An 18,272-nucleotide genomic window follows, 5' to 3' on the forward strand; every position below is an offset into this window, starting at 1 on the left:
ACAGACCTAAATGATTTTACAGTTATATTACTTTCAGATAGCTGTATATGAACTTTATGAAGTCACGTGCAGTGAGCCCCCCAAAAAAGTGCATGTTCTAGATAAGTTTGTTGTACATCAAGAATACAGACAGAAAAAGTAAAGTATTGCTTGCCATTTTAATTTTTTTGTCCATGTGCTTTAAAATAGCTGAGTGCTATCACATAATTAGTAGAAGCTGGAGACTGTATTAGTGGACCTTCACCTGATTAATGCTATTGCATAAATAGTTCAGCTCCAATTCTGGTTTTTAATCTGTTCACAAAAGGCACTCATATTGATAAAATGTGGCAGGGTGACTTTGTGTTCTTTGGAAACTGTTTTACCTCTTTTATCTACTATCCTTGGTGTTACACGAAGTTACCAGTCATTCCTCAATTGACCCTTGTTATGGAATATTATATTCCAAAGTTATTTTGGAACTAAAGTAGGTTATAATTTTTGTCACAACGTTTTAGTGAATTATTTGATTTTCTGAAGACATAGCTAGTTAAACTCAATTTTCTGATATCATGGAATTAAGGACTTTATGATCAAAATGACATGTGAAGAAGATTGCTCAGCGATCTCTTCTCTCTGCAAGACCCAGGAAGTCCTGTGATTCCTTTTGTAGAACTTCTACATCTGCTTTCTCCTCACTGAAGTGTAGGATCATAGTGGTAGCATGAGTCAAGAAAGGTGGCTTTTTTAAGTGATATATTTTTGCAAAGTTTAATGTTTTCAAGCTCATAAGAATGTTGGAGGCAAAAAAAGAAAAAAAAAAACTTAATATGCTGTAAAATGGATGAGAAGACAGGAGAGAAGTTTCCTGTTCCTGTGTTAGCAGCAGTGTCTTTAAGACACTATAGAGAGTTTTATCTAAAGGAGTAGAAGGTGATCAACACTGATCTCCATATAGCTGAAAAAAAAAGATTGAGAAGTTTCTTTAAAATGAAATATGTTCCTTGTTGCAGTTCAAGTATGCAGCATATAACCTTAGGTAGTTGCCTTTAGCAAAAGCAACAATATGATTAATGGCCTTCAGCGTTGTCACCCACAGAATATGTAAGTGTGCCCAGATACTAAAAAGCTGCCAAGGCAGCATAAAAATAATTATTACATAAGACACATGAAAGCATGAATCTCAAACTATGAACAAACTTCAGATTTACACAGTAGTGTGGAAACTTTCACAGACAAAGCAGCTAAACAAATGGTTATAAGGCTGTGGATGTAACTGTTCTTTTAAAAATTTATCTGTGTTCCTGTGATAGTGTTGTGTTGTTAATGAACCTTGTGTCTTATTTCAGAGAGATTCCCCCTCTACATCCAGACAGTCCCCAGCTAATGGCCATAGCAGCACTAACAATTCTGTTTCGGTAAGATTTCCAGTTCCACACAGAGAAAGTGTGAAAGTTTTGTTGGTGCTCATCTGCCATTACTGTTATACTTATCGTGTGGTCAGTGGAAAATTTTGTCCTTCTGATAGAACCAACGTTATTACTTATGTAACCCCCATTTTCGTTTTCTGGGAGTTTTTTTTCCAACATATTCTTTTCATTAAAGGCCGTACAGTGAGTTAAATGTTAATAACTGTAATGTGACACTTGGGTTAGCCTTAAATCATAGTTGGCAATATCCTCAAAGCTAAGAAAAGGTTTCAAGTGGAAGTCTTATTTCCATCCCAAACTTCAGAAGCAGTGTTTGAAGAAAAAGTAACTGTGCAGTTGATACATCAAGACCTGTTAGATTCCATAAGCTTTGTGTTTTGAGCGACCTCTGGAACGTCTACTGGTTTCCGCTATCTGAGTTAACGAATTGGTGTGCCCTCTGCTGTTGTGGTACGTGCACATACTTTGTGAAAGACAAGCCTTGGCTGGATATGGAAAGCAAAAGGCTTTAAATTGCACTACGAACCAAGCTACTACCATCACATCTTTAACACAAAGTACTTCCTGTTTCATACGTATTCAGGTAGAAGGGTGCTGTTATCTCCTGTCCTTCTAATGTATAGTAGTGTTGAAATTTGTGTTGTTTACCATTTGTCATTGTTCAGATCAATGTAGTAACTGTACCTGCAAGTTCCCTTAGTAAGAGTGCTGTCAATATCATAAGTCATGGAACTAGATAAAAACAAAATTTTTAATTGAGTAACTAGTCCTTTAATTAATAATAAAATTACAGCATTACACCTGAGAAATGATTTGCCACAAGGTAAAGTACTTGTTAATTAATATAATGAGAAATAATTGTGTGGATAAAAAAAATTAAGAAATTTTTGTGAATTAAATAAAAATATAACCACTAGTTATAATCTTACTCTTTGGTGCAATTTATTCTTAACCATAAAATTTATTTTAACCATTAATTTATTATAGCCATACTTTGTCTTTTAAAAACAATATGAAATATTAAGTGGGAAAGGCATTCATATAATTAGCCTCTTTCACTTGACAGTGCTTTTGTGTTGAAGATGCTGAATTGTATATTAAAAAGCACATTCTCTATCCGCTTAAACTATTTACCTGCTTTCTTCAGCTTGCTGCTAAACAGCCTGAGTTTGATTTTTCTTTAAGAAAAAGGTTTTTCTAAAAACGGGCCAATGCTTTATACTTTTGTCTGACTTACCACTTTACTGTAATGTAGTATGAATCACTAACAAATGGTGTTGTATGCTCTTAACAAGTAAAATGAAAATTTCTTTTCCTGGGTTGGCTTTATTCTGCAGGACTTGCCATCGACAACACAACCAAAAGGACGACAGGTGAATAGTATCCTCCATGGGAATGTATAAATTTAGTTGCTAGTGAACGTCCCTGCTTATCTTTTTCCCCTCACATTCTGTATGTGCTGAACTAAAACATATTAGCTTTGAAAATTTGTGTTTGTATTTGTTTGTTTGTTTCATTTTTCTTTTTAACTAACTCATTTGTTTGTGGCTAATTCAAAAAATGCATTTTTTTCATGTGTCTGTATATGCAAGTTATAAACTCATTTTAAATGTAATATGATATGTTGTGTAGGCAAGATGTGACTTATGCAGATTTTCATCTTAGAAAAGGCTCAGTGTTGTGTTTTAGCTGAAATGAAGGGCAAGTGCATAATAATCTGAAGCACAAAGTTTCTATGTCTTGAGTGGATTTATTATTAGATATTAACATTATCAAAGCTTTTCAAAGAAATACATGCAGGACAGTTTGTATTAAGAGCTGGTAAGTCTGAAGATAATATATTTTCAGTCCTAAAGCACAGATTCACAGACCAGAAAAAAGATCTTCCATCCAAAGGATGTGGATTCAACCTATTATTTATGTAATAGTTTTTATTGCAGTTCCATTCAGAAGAGTCAGTGGACCCCATAAGCTGTTGTCTTTAAGAATCTTTTTGTGTGGTTTTCTAGTTATGTTGTCTGGAATACTTATTGAAAGAATATATTTTTCACACTTCATTTCCCATTTTTAAAGCTTACAGCTATCTGGTTCTTTCAGCTTTCAGTTGTCTTCTGAAATTTCAGACTGTGTGAATGTAGGGAAAGCTCCTTGGAGGACCTTTCAAGCCATTGTGTTAGGTTTTGTTTTTCCTCTCAGGTAATTTTCTCAGGAGAGGAGAGTTTGTTCAAAACAGTATCAGAATAATGTTGTCCCTTATACTTGTACCATTCATTGTTTCCCTTTTCTTCAAGTTTCTTTTCCCTCTGCACCAGTGTATTTCTCTGGTAGCTTGTCATTCCTGATATAGCAAGGGCTAGGATAACAGATAAACCAGCATAAATAAGGAAATGTGTGATGTTTCATGAGCAGCCAGTCTTTGGATGGAGACTTAGTAGGTAATGGCCCAAACTGCAGCAGGAACTTGAAAAGCAGGGAAAAGTTTCTACACAGTAAAAATGCTGGTCATCTTTCTAGACCTATATTAGATTAAATTGAGGTAAAACATGGAAATAGTTCAATACTGATAACTTCATAGAAAGCCAATAACTAAGAGAACTTTGTTTTTAAATATCCATTTTTTCTTGTGGAGAAAAAGAGCTTGGGTTGCTGATCTAAAGTCATACACTCAATACATAGTATAACAAAGGTCAGACTGAAAGCATTAGAAGTGGAGTTTTGTTTTAATGTTCCCATCCGTTGCTCTCTAAACAGATAAAAATTCAGGCTGGTCATCGTAAGTCGATGTATGTTGGGTAGCAGACTAGGTTACTACAGAAATTAACTTTTTCGAGTGCTGTGAGTAGTGTCATAGCTGCAAATTTCTGACCAAAGATTTAGAAGTGCTGCAGTTTAAATGAAGGATAATACATTGCAATATAAAACTATTTTCTTTAAATCTGGTCAGTTTTTAGTAAGAAAATCAGCAGTAGAGTATACATGACTGCCAGAGTCCCTGCAGGGTGAGGTTTGTTCACGAACTCTAGAAATTATCCAATTATCTATTTTGGGCATGATGTTAATTCTGATTTTAAGATCCTCAGACGCATTAGGGCTATAATTTTTCAGTGATTGAAACCTCACTAACACACAAATCAGGGATTTGTACACTATTTTAAAACACGAAGTCCAAATTCCTTCTGTTAATATTCCTTGGAGAATAAACTCATTCCAGTCATTATTATTGTGACAGTACAGGAGAGATGTGGACTGTTGACGCACATCCAGAGAAGGGCTACAAAAATGACCCAAGGGATGGAACAGCTCTGCTACAAGGACAGGCTGAGAGAGCTGGGGCTGTTCAGCCTGGAGAAAAGAAGACTCCACGGAGAACTGAGAGCATCCTTTCAGTATCTAAAAGGGGGCTATAGGAAGGAAGGGGGCAGACACTTATGCAGGATCTGTGGTGATAGGACAAGGGGAAATGGTTTCAAAATAAAGAAGGGGGACTTAGATTGGACACAAGGAAGAAATTTCTTTACAGTAAGGGTGATGAGACACTGGCACAGGTTGCCCAGAAATGTGCTGGATGCCCCGTCCCTGGAGACAGCCAAGGTCAGGCTGGATGGGGCTCTGAACAACCTGATGTAGCTGCAGGTGTCCCTGTTCATTGCAGGGGAGTTGGACTAGATGGCCTTTAAGGGTATCTTTGAACTCAAAAGATTCTATGATTCTGTGATTTATATGGGACTAGACTTTTACTGAAATCCCTGTATGGAGTATTCCCAGATTCCACCCAAGTGACTAAATGCGATAGGCCCAACACTAGATTCCTATTTAATTTTTTAAAATGTGGTCATGATTTTTCAGTGTAAATTCTAATGATCAGTAATGTAGCCTAAACCCTTTGTATTATCCAATAATATTTCTCATCAGACACCTTCTAAAACATATCTTGGCACTTCAGTTGCAGATTGAAGCACAGTTCAAATTATAAGCTGCTGGCTTTCAGTCTAAAATGATTTACGATAATTAATATTGAGTTGAGGGACCCTATCCATTTATTATAGATCTGCATAAAGTCTTCAGAAGCATACTTTCATTTTTGCTGCTTGAATTTTACAGTGCATAGAAGACATGAGCTTGCAGAATAATATCATATGTCTCCAGTGTTGGCTGGTTTTTTTTTTGCTTCATTTTCAACTATCACTTATGCTTTTGCCCTTCTGTTTCTTCCTTTGCTTGTTGCAAACAGTGTGTATAGTGTACATGCACCAATTTTCACCTACTTCTCTTAATACTGTACCAGTAATAATATGGCAGCATCTTTTATAAACTCTCCTTTGTAGATATATGTAAGAGCACAGTTTGAATATGATCCAGCAAAGGATGACCTCATTCCTTGCAAAGAAGCTGGCATCAGATTCCGAGTTGGTGACATTATCCAAATCATTAGCAAAGACGATCACAACTGGTGGCAGGGTAAACTGGAGAACTCCAAAAACGGTACTGCAGGTCTTATTCCCTCTCCTGAACTTCAAGAATGGTATGACTTACATTTTCTATTAAAAAGAATTTAATTTTGCTTGTATTTTTTGTCCTTCATGTTTGTCATTGTTATATAGCTAATTTTGGTGCAATCTTTCCTTTAAAAAAAAAAAAAATAGTCTATATTTCTTCTGTTCCTGTGGCATTGATTTTTTTTTCTCTCACATCTGCATAACAGTAAGAGTTGCATGTAATATCGTATGTTTACACCTGTTTTACAAACATTACTTGTGCTTTCTGGTACACTTTGGGAAACTAGAACTGAAGACTAAATACAGATCATTTACATAAGCCGGTCATATCTGTTTCCCCTTCAGGTTCTAAACACTTCTCACTGGTACTGCTTAAGTGCAAGTGGTGCTGGAATAAGGTGGTAGCTAACTGTCAAGAATTAAAGGAGTTTGAGGTTTTTCTCCTCTTTCCCTTTTTCATGTGAAAGCCAAATAGTAGAAAGAAACCACAGTGCAGAAACTTAGGAAGAACAGATTAAATGAACACCAGTGGTGTTCATTTCCACAAAATAGTTTTCCACAAAACCCATTTCCACAAAAACAGTGCAGAGCGTTTATACAACCCCTTGCAGAACCTATTTAGCAAATGTTTTAAATTTATCAGGACAAGCTCTGGCAAGTAAGTTCTAGAGCATGAATGTTAGGACCATAACTCAGGGAAATTTACTGGTGTGGAAAATCTACCTCAAAGTGTTTCACACAAGATCTGCTGCGTAAAGAATTAGTGTGCTCTGAACAGCACCTGTAACACCTCTGCTGTCTAAGGGAAATTCTGTGACAATAAAAACAGGGGCAGGTAGCCATTTCGTTGCATCTCTTGCAAGCCCTAACATATGGGAGAGACTAATATACACTGGAATAGAAATATATGCAGTACTTCATCCTAAAGGTCAACCTCAAGACATTTCCTCAACACATTTGTGTTGAGCTTTAAAACACAGCAGCCCCTCTAGACTTTGGTCTTCCAGTCTGGTCTATTGCACTGGTCTACAGTCATTTTAGTAGCTACCATTCCTCCCATGCTCCAGTGATATGTGAGCTTTTATGATCAACCATTAAGAACAGTATTTATATCAAAATATGTCTGTATATAAATGCATTTAAGTCATAAAAAAAGTTTGGGAAAGTCTCACTGTGTTCCTGTGCTATTAAACAGCCTTTTTTTTCTAATTCATCATGCATGACATTTTTAAAATACAGGTATTACAAGTTATTACAACTTTTTTTTTTTTTTCTACTCCATATGCTAGGCGGGTTGCTTGTATTGCCATGGAGAAGACCAAACAGGAACAACAGGCCAGCTGTACATGGTTTGGAAAGAAAAAAAAGCAGTACAAAGATAAATATTTGGCAAAGCACAATGCAGGTAGGAAAAAAAAGCAAGTATGTCTATAAAGAGGTTAAAATCTTTACAATCTAAGCCTTGCCATTAAATGTTCAGCTGGCACTATTAACCTAATCAGTGACTTGCAAAAATGGAAATTAAATTTTAATTATGCCAACAACACTGCTTGTACTTCGCTGTTTAAACTGTATAGCTGAGGCAGTTAGAAGCATGCTGAAGCAGTTAGAAGCGTGCTCTAAGAAAACAAATTCATCATCATATATCCTACAATGATTTTACAGTTGTTTTTTTTGTTTGTTTGTTTTTATGTTTTAACAAGCACTAGAAACCAACAAGATATGAATTTTACAATCAGATACACTACTGTGTACTGTACTGTGTACTACAGAAAACTTCACTAGCATTGCTGTTAGTGTGTGTGTAACGTATGTGAAAACATCATGAAAGGACACTTTTCTTGAACTCTTATAGCTGCAAGCATAAGAGTCACTGTGTAGTCAGGCTGTTATTTTACAGCTAACAAATCTGACAAACTGGAAGTCTTGCAGTGATTTCTGCCTGAATCCTGATTTTTGAATTTCTGTCTAGACTGCTGAAAAATCGAGTTGTTGTGAAACAGCATAGATAGAATGTGATACAGATAGAAATCTGTATTTTTGCTTTTTTCTTTATCTGTACAATGTGTGTGTAGAATCAGAGCTCATAGTATTTCTGTACTATGGAACTTACATTAAGAGTTACTTGAAATACGATCTATGAAAGTCAAAGATCAATAATTATCATATATACTCTTAATTCGTAGTCACATTTAAGTTATTCACAGTCAAATATAAAATTACCTGTTATTCTGAAACCTGTTTTGCATTGTCTCTAAATATTTAATTAATGATGGAAGTAGAGATTGAAAGCTTAACTGGTTTACTTTTTTTTGCTGGCTTCCCATCGTGGTTGTTTTAATGTTTCTGCTTCACCGAGTAACACTAAACCATGTCTTACTAATTATGACCTTATTAGAAACTATTGCAAGTGAACTGGATTTTATCACTTACACTCTTTGACAACGCTCACTTTAAATTCTTACCACTTGTTCCCATCATACATTTCCACAGCATGCTACTCTCTTCAGTTGTGCCAGTATAACTGTGCACGGTCATGCTGTTAACTGGACTAGCTGAAGAACAACCTAACAAAAAACCTAACAAAAAACACTTTTTGTTTAGAACAGACAAGTTTCACAGTACAGTTCACAAATGCAACTATGTAGTTAATAATGTCAGTGTGACTACACATGGCGTGCTGCAAAGGGATGGGTATGTCTGCAGTATTAGCTCAATACACTGAGCTAATTTTGTTCCTGAAGACTTTGTATCAATTAAATCCTCATCAAAGGAGGGTAATATATTGATATCACTGTTGTGATGAGAGGGGGGCTTTTTGGACAAGGTTGACAAACATTTGATTGCATGTTTTGATGGCCTTAGTGCTTGCCCATGGTAGTGCTTTTGGAGACTTTTCAGAGTTTGACAAAAATTAGAAATATAAACATATGAATTATAATTAGAAATATAAACATTTGAAGAGGTCATAATTATTTAAAAATGTTCTTGCCCTTCCCCCTGAGAAGTCAAAAAGTTAATCAAACTGGGATTAGTATTTCAGTTAGCAATTTTTATTGGTCGTTGTATCCTTCAGGTACTAAAATTGATGCCAATAACATTCCAGGGATTTAAGAAGTATGTAGATATTAAGAGGATCACTGAAATGATGTGATGCTTTTGTGAATTTATTAGGTTTAATGAACTTAGTAGTGAATTTACCTTCTTTAAAATATCACATATGATATTGTTAGTGAGAAATACTGCAACATTACTTTTTGCAGATTTTATGTGTGTGTGTTTCAGAATTAAAAACATTTCAGAAAGTATATTCTCCTTCATAAGAAAAATGAGTCATCCAATTTTTCTTTCCTCCATACTTGATAATAGAACAGCGTGTCCTTCAAGAGATATCTTCTTGATCATTCCTCTTAGCATTGTAAAACCTGTTTGGAACCAAAAGCTACAGAAAAAAAAATCGTTTCAAGATTCATTAGCATTTCTACAAATGCTCCAGAGATTATCTCTAGGGATATACTGCAGTGATATTTACATTTTTTTTTAATTTTTCTGAAATGATATTGCAGGACTTCATAAAAGAACACTCTTCAGAACATGCTAGAACTATGCGTCATATTATGCATAATGTAGAAAATTGCCAAGCTTTTATAAAATATGTTTATCATTTCTTAATGTGATTTATTTGCCTCGTGTTTAGACTACTGCATGGTAAAGTTTATTTTGTGCATATACTTTTTATTTTACTAATATATTACAAGCCATATCTCAATGACCCCTGTACATTTTTCATGCTGTCTTACTCCCAATGGCCTCTGTGCATGTAAGTAACCTGTCAAGTGACAATGCCTCTTTATTTGCTTCTTACTGTTTCCTTTCAAGAACTCCTTTTTTTTTTATTAGCTAGTAACACAGGAGCATTAAAAGTTCAGTCTTTAAATGTATCCCGTATTCCTCGTATCTTGTGTATATTTTAAAAAGATTCATTTTCTTTTGTGCTTGAAAACCCTACAATCATTAGGTAACTCCATGTAGACTGAGACGTATCTTCTTCATGCTACTAATTTTGTGATGAAGGCATTAATATGTACCATTTCTGTTGTTTGCTCCTGTTGTCTGTATCTAACATAACATGGTTTTGTTCAAGAAGAAAATAAAGGATTGACTTTTTTTCATGGGAGAAGACACCTTTCTCAGTAGATAGTTAGAATGGTAGAACCAGAGTGGTTAGAACGGTAAAACTGTTTAGCATGTTGTAGATTTTTGTCTTTCTGATATGAAATGAATTTAGTTAATTTAGACAGTGCGAAGTTGCAAAAATGAAGCATTCCTTATTTGTAGTTTGTGGAGAGGAAGAAAAACACGACTAACTTCTTGCTTGTTTTATCTTGTAATATTTGGGGAAAGGTTGAAAGAGGTTTTTCTTCATCATGAAGTGCAAAATGCTTCAAAGGAACTTAGGAAGTTTTCAAATGCGTATCTTTTCAAGTCCTTAAAGAGTCAAGTATGTCAATTGACTAATTTGTAGTTTGACTAAATTAAAGTAATGGTACTTTTTTCTGGGGTAGAAACAGTGCCATTGGACTTAACATCTGCCCTATAAAAAGAAATATATTAAGAAAACCCTTTGGTGCTTTGACTTTAGTACAAAACATGTGCTTTCTGGTAGGCTCTACAGTCAGAATGTCTCCAGACCATTAAAGTTGGTGACAACTGGAGAAAGCAAAAACAATCTCTTTTCCCCTGCCTACTTACAACAGGGGTTTTGGACCATGAGAAGCAAGAGAAAAATGAGGAATATATCCAGATTTTTGCTTTTAAAAAAAAAAAAAAAAAAAAGATGGACAGGTTGTAGTTCAAATGAATACACCACCTTGGGACTTGGAAAAACTCAAAAATGTCATACTTAAGATGCAGTCTCTCCCTTCTATTTACAATGCATTCAAGTACAGAACTGTAAACTCTTGCACGTTACTCTGTTCCTAACTGCTGATTGCTTTAATCTTTAAAAATACAGTCAACTGCCTCCTGTTTTTTGGGTTTTTTTTTAATCAGAATTCTGCAAAAACAACCACAGATCTTGTTGGACAGAGTAAGAAGGTGTTTTTATGAACAAAACTTGATTTGTCAATCATTACATATCTTGGCAATTCACAATAGATTGGTAGGCATGACAGAATGAATTCACTGCAGTTGAAATCATTTCTGAAATAATACTTTTACAATTTTTCCCTAAATATGGCGGAGGTTCTTTTATGTAATGTCATCACTTTTTGTTCTATCAAAAGTTTTAAAAGCATGTCAATTTAACTAGCACGTGTGTTGAAAGAGAACTCTAATTACAAGTAATGTGGTAGTTGTTTTGAAGAAGAAATATCACAAAGAATTAACCCTCAAAAATCATGATTACTCAAAGATCTTGTTAAACATGAGTATGAAAGTATCCCTATCTTCAGTGTAAATAGATGTTCTCATACTGTATTCGTGTTGGTCACTGTCTACAGATTTTCTTTAGTATTGCTACTTCTTAGGAATGCAAATGTGAATAGCATGCCATTTTAGCTGATTTTTGTGGTCTGCTGAATACTGCATGAAAGGACATGCAAATTTTCCTGAGCATTTCAGTAGTTGTGTTATTGCTTTTTAACAGTTTTCTTAATGGACAGTTTTCTTAAAATTACATATGAAATGGTTTTATTTTCCATAACATATTGCTTTGTATTGTGAATCTAACACTTGCTAAAATGACAATTTGTAGCACAATTAATTATCATCCTTAATATGCCTTTTTTTCTTATCCCTCTGGGGGTTTCTTTTGTGTTTTAGTGTTTGATCAATTAGATCTCGTCACATATGAAGAAGTAGTAAAACTGCCAGCATTCAAAAGGAAAACACTAGTCTTACTAGGTAATTCCGAGTTATTATTCTGAATATAACAGCATATTTTTTAACCCCTTGTGGCGGAAGACTAATAAATGATTTTTTTTGTGTTGTGGATTAGGTGCACATGGCGTTGGAAGACGACACATAAAAAACACACTCATCACAAAACATCCGGACAGATTTGCTTACCCCATTCCTCGTAAGTAGCAATGTTCAATGTAGTGCATAACTGTATGTAGCGTCCTTGACAGCAGTCCCATGGTAGTACCACACGTCTCCAGTTTTACTGAGGTGAATCTTTTGTTAAGGAAGAGTGAATGGTGAAAGGGCTGGGAATATTTCTTGCTTTGTTTTTTCAAAGAGTGTACTAAGTAACACTATTTCTACACTGAATGTCTCTTAGTATTCACAAAATTTATTAAGAAGGAAGACAAAAACATTGCTGATTTTCCTGTGTTAACTTAACAGTTAAGAGTGAAACAGCCATGTAGCTAAAAAATCTGTATAATTCCCATGAGAAGAAAAATCTACTCAATTTAGAGGAAAACTTTAAGGTATACCTTATCTAAGCGTCTTAAATTAATTTTCACAGCCTAGCATTGAGTACTGCTATTATATTAAAATAACTCTCAAATTCCCAGAGATGACAATAAGAAAAAGAAAATGCAGTTAACTTCACAGCTCACCAAATGGGTTGTTACCAAGAACACAGGGGCATTTTTCCTTCACAGCAGTCTCAGCCAGTCCCATGGCAGGAACTGTATATTCTACTACGTTATTTGTTGGAGATACAGCCTTTTCCCTCAAGCCTAGGCATTCTAAAACATGCCCACCCAGCAGCTAAATCTGCCCACTCTTGTCTTGTTTTAGGCTGACTTCAGAAACTATAGGAAATCAGGAAATGTGTATTCCATTACAAAGATCTGAATCAAAAAGTAATAAATGTTTTAAATGTACCTTTCGCCCAGGTTCTCTCAAGTACTATGTGTATTGTTCTGAGGAGGCAGAAGCTGAAATATCTACTTTGTCTTCAAATTCAGTTATAAAACAGGCTCACATATGCTATGAAGGCCATACCTTGGATTGCCTGCATTAGGTTCCTGCCCTGTGGAAGCATTTAAATTGTTTCACTGATCATATAAGAAAACTGAAGAGACTAGCTGCAAATCAGAGTGCAGTCCAGGTGCTTAAGCATCATTCTAATGTTTTGATAACTGCTGTAGACATCATTTTAACCTTCAGCCCCTCTTCAGAAGGTGTGTTAGCTCCTGTGTCATACCTGATTGCACTGCATGGATGCATCAGATTTAAGGCACATTTAGGATATTTAACACAGTACTTGTGTTTATGGACCTAATGCTCGCGTTTAGGGGACCTCAATTAATCCCTTATTTTAGCTATCTGAAATAAATCATGTAAAATACATCACAGACTTTAATTATGATGGGGGCATCACCTGTGTTTCAGCTGACTGTGGGTAGTTGATTTATTTCTTTTCATCTCTCAGGGACAGATTCTTACTGCATTTTCTTCAATCTTTTGAAAAACCATGGTAAGAGTAGGTTACTCCTGAGGTGGGCTGTATATTGTATGTAGTATTTAGCAGCATGCATTATGAAAAAATTATTTAGCCACTGAAAACTTGATCTTAAAGGTCAAAAAGACGTCACGCTGGTGGTTTAAGGGTTAGTAGGCCATATGTCACTTACTACATAGATGTGAAGAAGCAGTATATTTGAAAAATAAGTCATTGTTAACTAGTTTTATCTGTCTTGACCACAGTCAGGCCTTCATGCAGTTTTTATACTTTCACACTCTGAAGGAAACCACATAAGAATATAAGTGTAAAAAAAAAAAAGTTTTAACAAATGCAGACAATTAAAGAGGAAAGTTCTAGTAGACCTATGACAGCAGTGAGTAGAATAGTGATACTAAAGGTTTTATGTAGTCCATTGTTCTTGAATTCCTTAAAATAATAACTGATCTATAATACTAATTTTCAACTTCAGAAGAAACTACCGGTACTGTTAGCAAAATACATTGCTAAGTAATCCTCAGAATAGTAATAGACGTATTTAAAAATGGAAAATGAGTTCAATCTTTTTAATACTTGAAAATTATGATAAGATTGGATCCTATGAGATTAGATTGCGAAGAAATGTGGTGTTTCATATGTTGTATTACCAACATAAACATGAGCGGAAAACTGAAAGTAAATCAGTTTGTCAGAGAATATTAGAAGTAGAGATAAGTGAATGTAACTGTGCCCGTGAGGAAAAGAGAAGCAGATGGCCTACAGAATCACAGAATGGTTGAGGTCCCTATATGTGGAGGTCGTGTGTTCCAACCCCTGCTCCAGCAGGGACACACAGAGCAGGATGCCCAGGCCCACATGCAGATAGATCTCCAAGGAAGAGACTCCACAAACTTTCTGGGCAAACCATGCCAGTGCTCCATCACCTACACAATAATTGCTTCCCAATGTCCAGATAGAGCCTCCTGCATTCCAGTTTGTTCCTCTTGTACTGGTACTGGGCACCAGTGCAAAAAAAAATTGACTATGTGTTTTTAACACCTTCCCTTTGATATTTGTACTCACTGATGAGAAGCCCCTGAGCCTTCTCTTCTCATTCCAGCTCTCTAAGCCTTGAGATGCTGCAGTGACCTTTGACTGAACTCCTTCCATGTCCATGCCTCTCTTGTCCTGGAGAAGACCAGAGCTGGACTCAGCACTCATGTGGCCCCACCAGTGCTCAGTTATAGGAGAGGGTTCACCCCCTTGTACTTGCTGTCAATATTTTGCCTAATGCAATCCAGGATACTGTTAGGCTTTTTAGCAGCAGGAGCACACCATAGGTTCGTGTTCAACTTTTTCCAGCTTGTTGAGATTCCTCTGGGTGCCAGCATAGGCACTGACTGTCCTATCACCCACTCCTAATTTTGTGTAATCTCTCACTTTGGTGAAGGTGCACTCTGCCCCATAATACAGACCATTAAAGAAAAAGGATTTCACCTCGTATTGCTTCTGGGGTAAAAAGGGGCCCCTACAGCCTAGGGGATTTTAAGGGAATGGTTTAGAAACTAGAAGAGCAGTAAGATCAGGCCTATTAACCATAGATGAAGAACAAACTGTAGAAGAATAGTCTTGAAAGCAACTAATAAGAATCTTACCATCTTCACCGAACAGAGGTTAACTACAACCTTCTGTTCTTCCTTTCTTTTTTTTTTTTTCTTTTCCACATCCCTCAGTCACCTGCTTTCCCCAACATATCCCTCAGCCTTCCACTTTTCCTAGACCTTGTTACTCTGACTCCCGTCAGCTCACACTTCATTGTTCTACATATGAATTAGCAGGCTACATCATTCAGTGAATAAATATTGATAAACCACTAGATATGCCACGTGTAAGCCTAGTACTGCTTTTGTCTTAAAAAATATATTTTATTTTCAGACACAACCCGACCTCCAAAGAAAGATGAAGAAAATGGAAAAAATTACTACTTTGTATCACATGACCAAATGATGCAGGATATATCAAACAATGAATATTTGGAATATGGCAGCCATGAGGATGCAATGTATGGGACAAAACTGGAAACAATACGGAAGATCCATGAGCAGGGACTAATTGCAATACTTGATGTAGAACCTCAGGTAACTTATAATAAGTAGATGAAAATGGGACTTACCACAAATTCTTCACTATTATTTTATTGAGATGTATTTATTTTCATCAGTGATTGTATACTAGATAAGACTAGACATGACCGAATCAGTGTCATTACTTTAGAAACTCCTTTCTGTCTTAAAAGTATTATACTTTTCAAAAGAGAGAAGAACAGAAAATCAGGCTCTCAAGAAACAAAAATTTGTTCATTCATTGTATAAAATCTTCAGTGAAAAATTCTGGTGTATTTTCTTTGCAGCATCTGTGTAATTGTGACTTTTAATTCACAGTGATGTACTTGTATGTTTTGTTAAGTGGAACTACATGAATATGGACATAAGTGATGTTTATATTATACATGCCTATCAAAGGAAGTAGGACAGAAGAAATTAAAACTGTGACCAGTGCTAACTATTTATTTTTGCTTGCTGATTTCTTCTTTGATTCAAAAATTCATTTAAGAACAGAAACAACTGAATTATTTAGCACAGTTCATACAGTGTGCTGATGTAGTACCATTCTGAAAAATGAAACTCTGCATTGAACAGTTTTTGGAGAAAGCATTTATCGCTAGCTTAAATGGAGCAGCTGTTAAAAGTGAGATCTCTTGATAAATCTTTTCAACTTGGATTGTTCAGAAGCAGTACATACCTCAGAAGCCATTTTAATCTTGATTAGAATGTATTTACATTTGGTGACAGCCCAACTAATTCACATTTGATAACATCTGATTTTCCTGCACTTCTGCCAACAAAGGACAAGCCTCTTTCTTTACCAGCTTCCTCATGCATCTGTCTCAGCTCCTTTATGCCACCATGTCCGTTGATAATAGATTAATAATAATTGATAATAGATAATAGATTAATAATAATAATTAATAATTGGCAATCTTAACACCACTTGCCTGTTTTCCTTTGGTATTTGTCTTTATGTGAGTTTCCATGTCATTCATATGTGGCGTTTGTCTCTTTTGTTTTGAGGAGCTTGATGGACATACTGAAAGTAGTGCCTCCTATTTATTTCCATGGACAATCCAACAGATACAAAGAGTACAATAACACTATTTGATGGAGCAAATTCTCAGCTACAAAACACTTTTTTCAACATAGTCACCAGCACTAGCTCTGCATTTTCACTAGTGATGAACAAAAGCCTCCATGCTGCATTTATAAAACTCTGCATGGCCGTCTGGAACATGGCTTGTCTTTCTCATCACTGTTATCACTGCTGAAATGCACCACTCATCACTTCACTGTGCTCAGAACCACCATTTGGTATCTGTAAATGTCCAGCAAGCATCAATGAGTGCCACTGGGTTTTATCAGACCATCCCTCTGCTGCCATCTGTCTCACAGCAACAAAATGTAATAGAATATTGCTGAGAAGGTTCAGCCTCTACTGCCATCCCACCAAAATCTGCCTCTGATGTTGTGAGCCCAAGAATAAAATAGGAGACATTGCTTTCAAAGCAGCCCCCATATATGGGTTTCAAGCACCAGAAATTAAAACCTCATTAGGCTGGGAAAAAGGAAGGATTGCTTTTTAAAAAGAAAGCTGATGACCTTTAGTGTTCTTTAGCTTTCTTGTCCACGTATTTGAGTTGAGCTAAGGTATATTTAGTTGCTATTCTACACTTCAATCTGTAGCTTGAAGCAAAGTTTCACTTATGGCAGCAAAGTTACAACTAAGCCAAGGTTTCGATAAGAACACCCATCTTTTGCATAGTTCAGGTGCACACTGCAGTGTTTACAGCATTAATGCTATGCTCACTACTGCTCTTAGCTTTTTAAAGACCTCCCATATTTTCATTTCCTTCAGAAAATAAGATAGATAAATAAATATTGAATACAGCTTGCTTTTCTTCCCTTATTTATAGCATCACTTTCTTCTTTCTTTTTTCTTTTTTTTTCCCAAACATGGTGTTAACCATTCCTTTTAAATGTAAACAGAATTCTGCACTCTTTCAGGCTATGGGAAGAACCTCTGTGAACCTGCAGAAGCTTTCATTGTCTTAAAATTTACTTTAAATATATGCTTGAGTAAATGTATTGCTTGAGTACCAAAAAACATAAAATAACACAAAAAGTGTCTGCATTACCAAGGTTGTGACTCCAGATCAGTGAAAAACAAATAATTGCTAATATAAGTCATGATTTTCTATCTTCTGCTTATGTAACTATTTTGACATTGACTGTTGGGGGATTCTTCTCAAGATTTTTTTTTCTTTCACCCTAGGCATTGAAGGTCCTGAGAACTGCAGAGTTTGCTCCTTTTGTTGTTTTTATTGCTGCACCTACGATTACCCCAGGCATTAATGAGGTATGGCATCTTACAAATTAATGTCTTATCAGAGACAAAATTAAGGATGGAATTCTAAGATGCAGATCTGAGTTTCTTTGTAGCTGGAGAGGTAGAAGGACAGTTGAAGGGCAGCATTATTAAGTCAATTGAGATATATTCATTCTTTAACAACTGATATTTCTAATTCAGAATATGAATTTCAAGTTAAAGGACCCACATGATGTATTCTAAATATATATATATTCTTTTCTTTATTCCCTGCTCTACCCAAAGGTTCATTTCCAAATCCTTGACAAATCATTAGCACAAATTACTCAGTTAACCAAAGTTACTCAATTCTGAGTTGCAGTGCTAGCGCTGGACTGCAATTGGCATGAACTACAGAATAGATTTGCAGTGTCATCCCACCTTTATCTTGTAGTATTTTTTTCTGACCAGCAAATATATATCAGAAATAAGCTTCTTAATTTCAAAAATCATTCTCTTAAGAGTTGGACAACAGCTTTTACCAAAGGGTTA

The 18,272-nt window shown here is 35.6% G+C and overlaps 1 protein-coding gene across 10 annotated transcripts in view; it reads left to right on the forward strand.

Moving 5' to 3' along the window:
* Positions 1–18,272, forward strand: part of CASK (calcium/calmodulin dependent serine protein kinase) — a 195,196-nt gene that overhangs the window by 171,234 nt on the left and 5,690 nt on the right. For 3 of the 10 annotated variants that reach the window (XM_048937643.1, XM_048937655.1, XM_048937720.1), the window contains 8 exons: positions 1,329–1,397; positions 2,747–2,782; positions 5,735–5,931; positions 7,195–7,310; positions 11,729–11,809; positions 11,904–11,984; positions 15,237–15,439; positions 17,688–17,771. In XM_048937643.1, coding sequence (XP_048793600.1) covers positions 1,329–1,397; positions 2,747–2,782; positions 5,735–5,931; positions 7,195–7,310; positions 11,729–11,809; positions 11,904–11,984; positions 15,237–15,439; positions 17,688–17,771 — 867 coding nt within the window. The remainder of the gene's footprint in view (positions 1–1,328; positions 1,398–2,746; positions 2,783–5,734; positions 5,932–7,194; positions 7,311–11,728; positions 11,810–11,903; positions 11,985–15,236; positions 15,440–17,687; positions 17,772–18,272) is intronic. The other 7 variants (XM_048937665.1, XM_048937693.1, XM_048937650.1 and 4 more) reach the window with 6 other exon arrangements.

The sequence above is a fragment of the Lagopus muta genome, chromosome 1 (genome assembly GCF_023343835.1).
Source record: "Lagopus muta isolate bLagMut1 chromosome 1, bLagMut1 primary, whole genome shotgun sequence".
Taxonomy (NCBI): Eukaryota; Metazoa; Chordata; class Aves; order Galliformes; family Phasianidae; genus Lagopus; species Lagopus muta.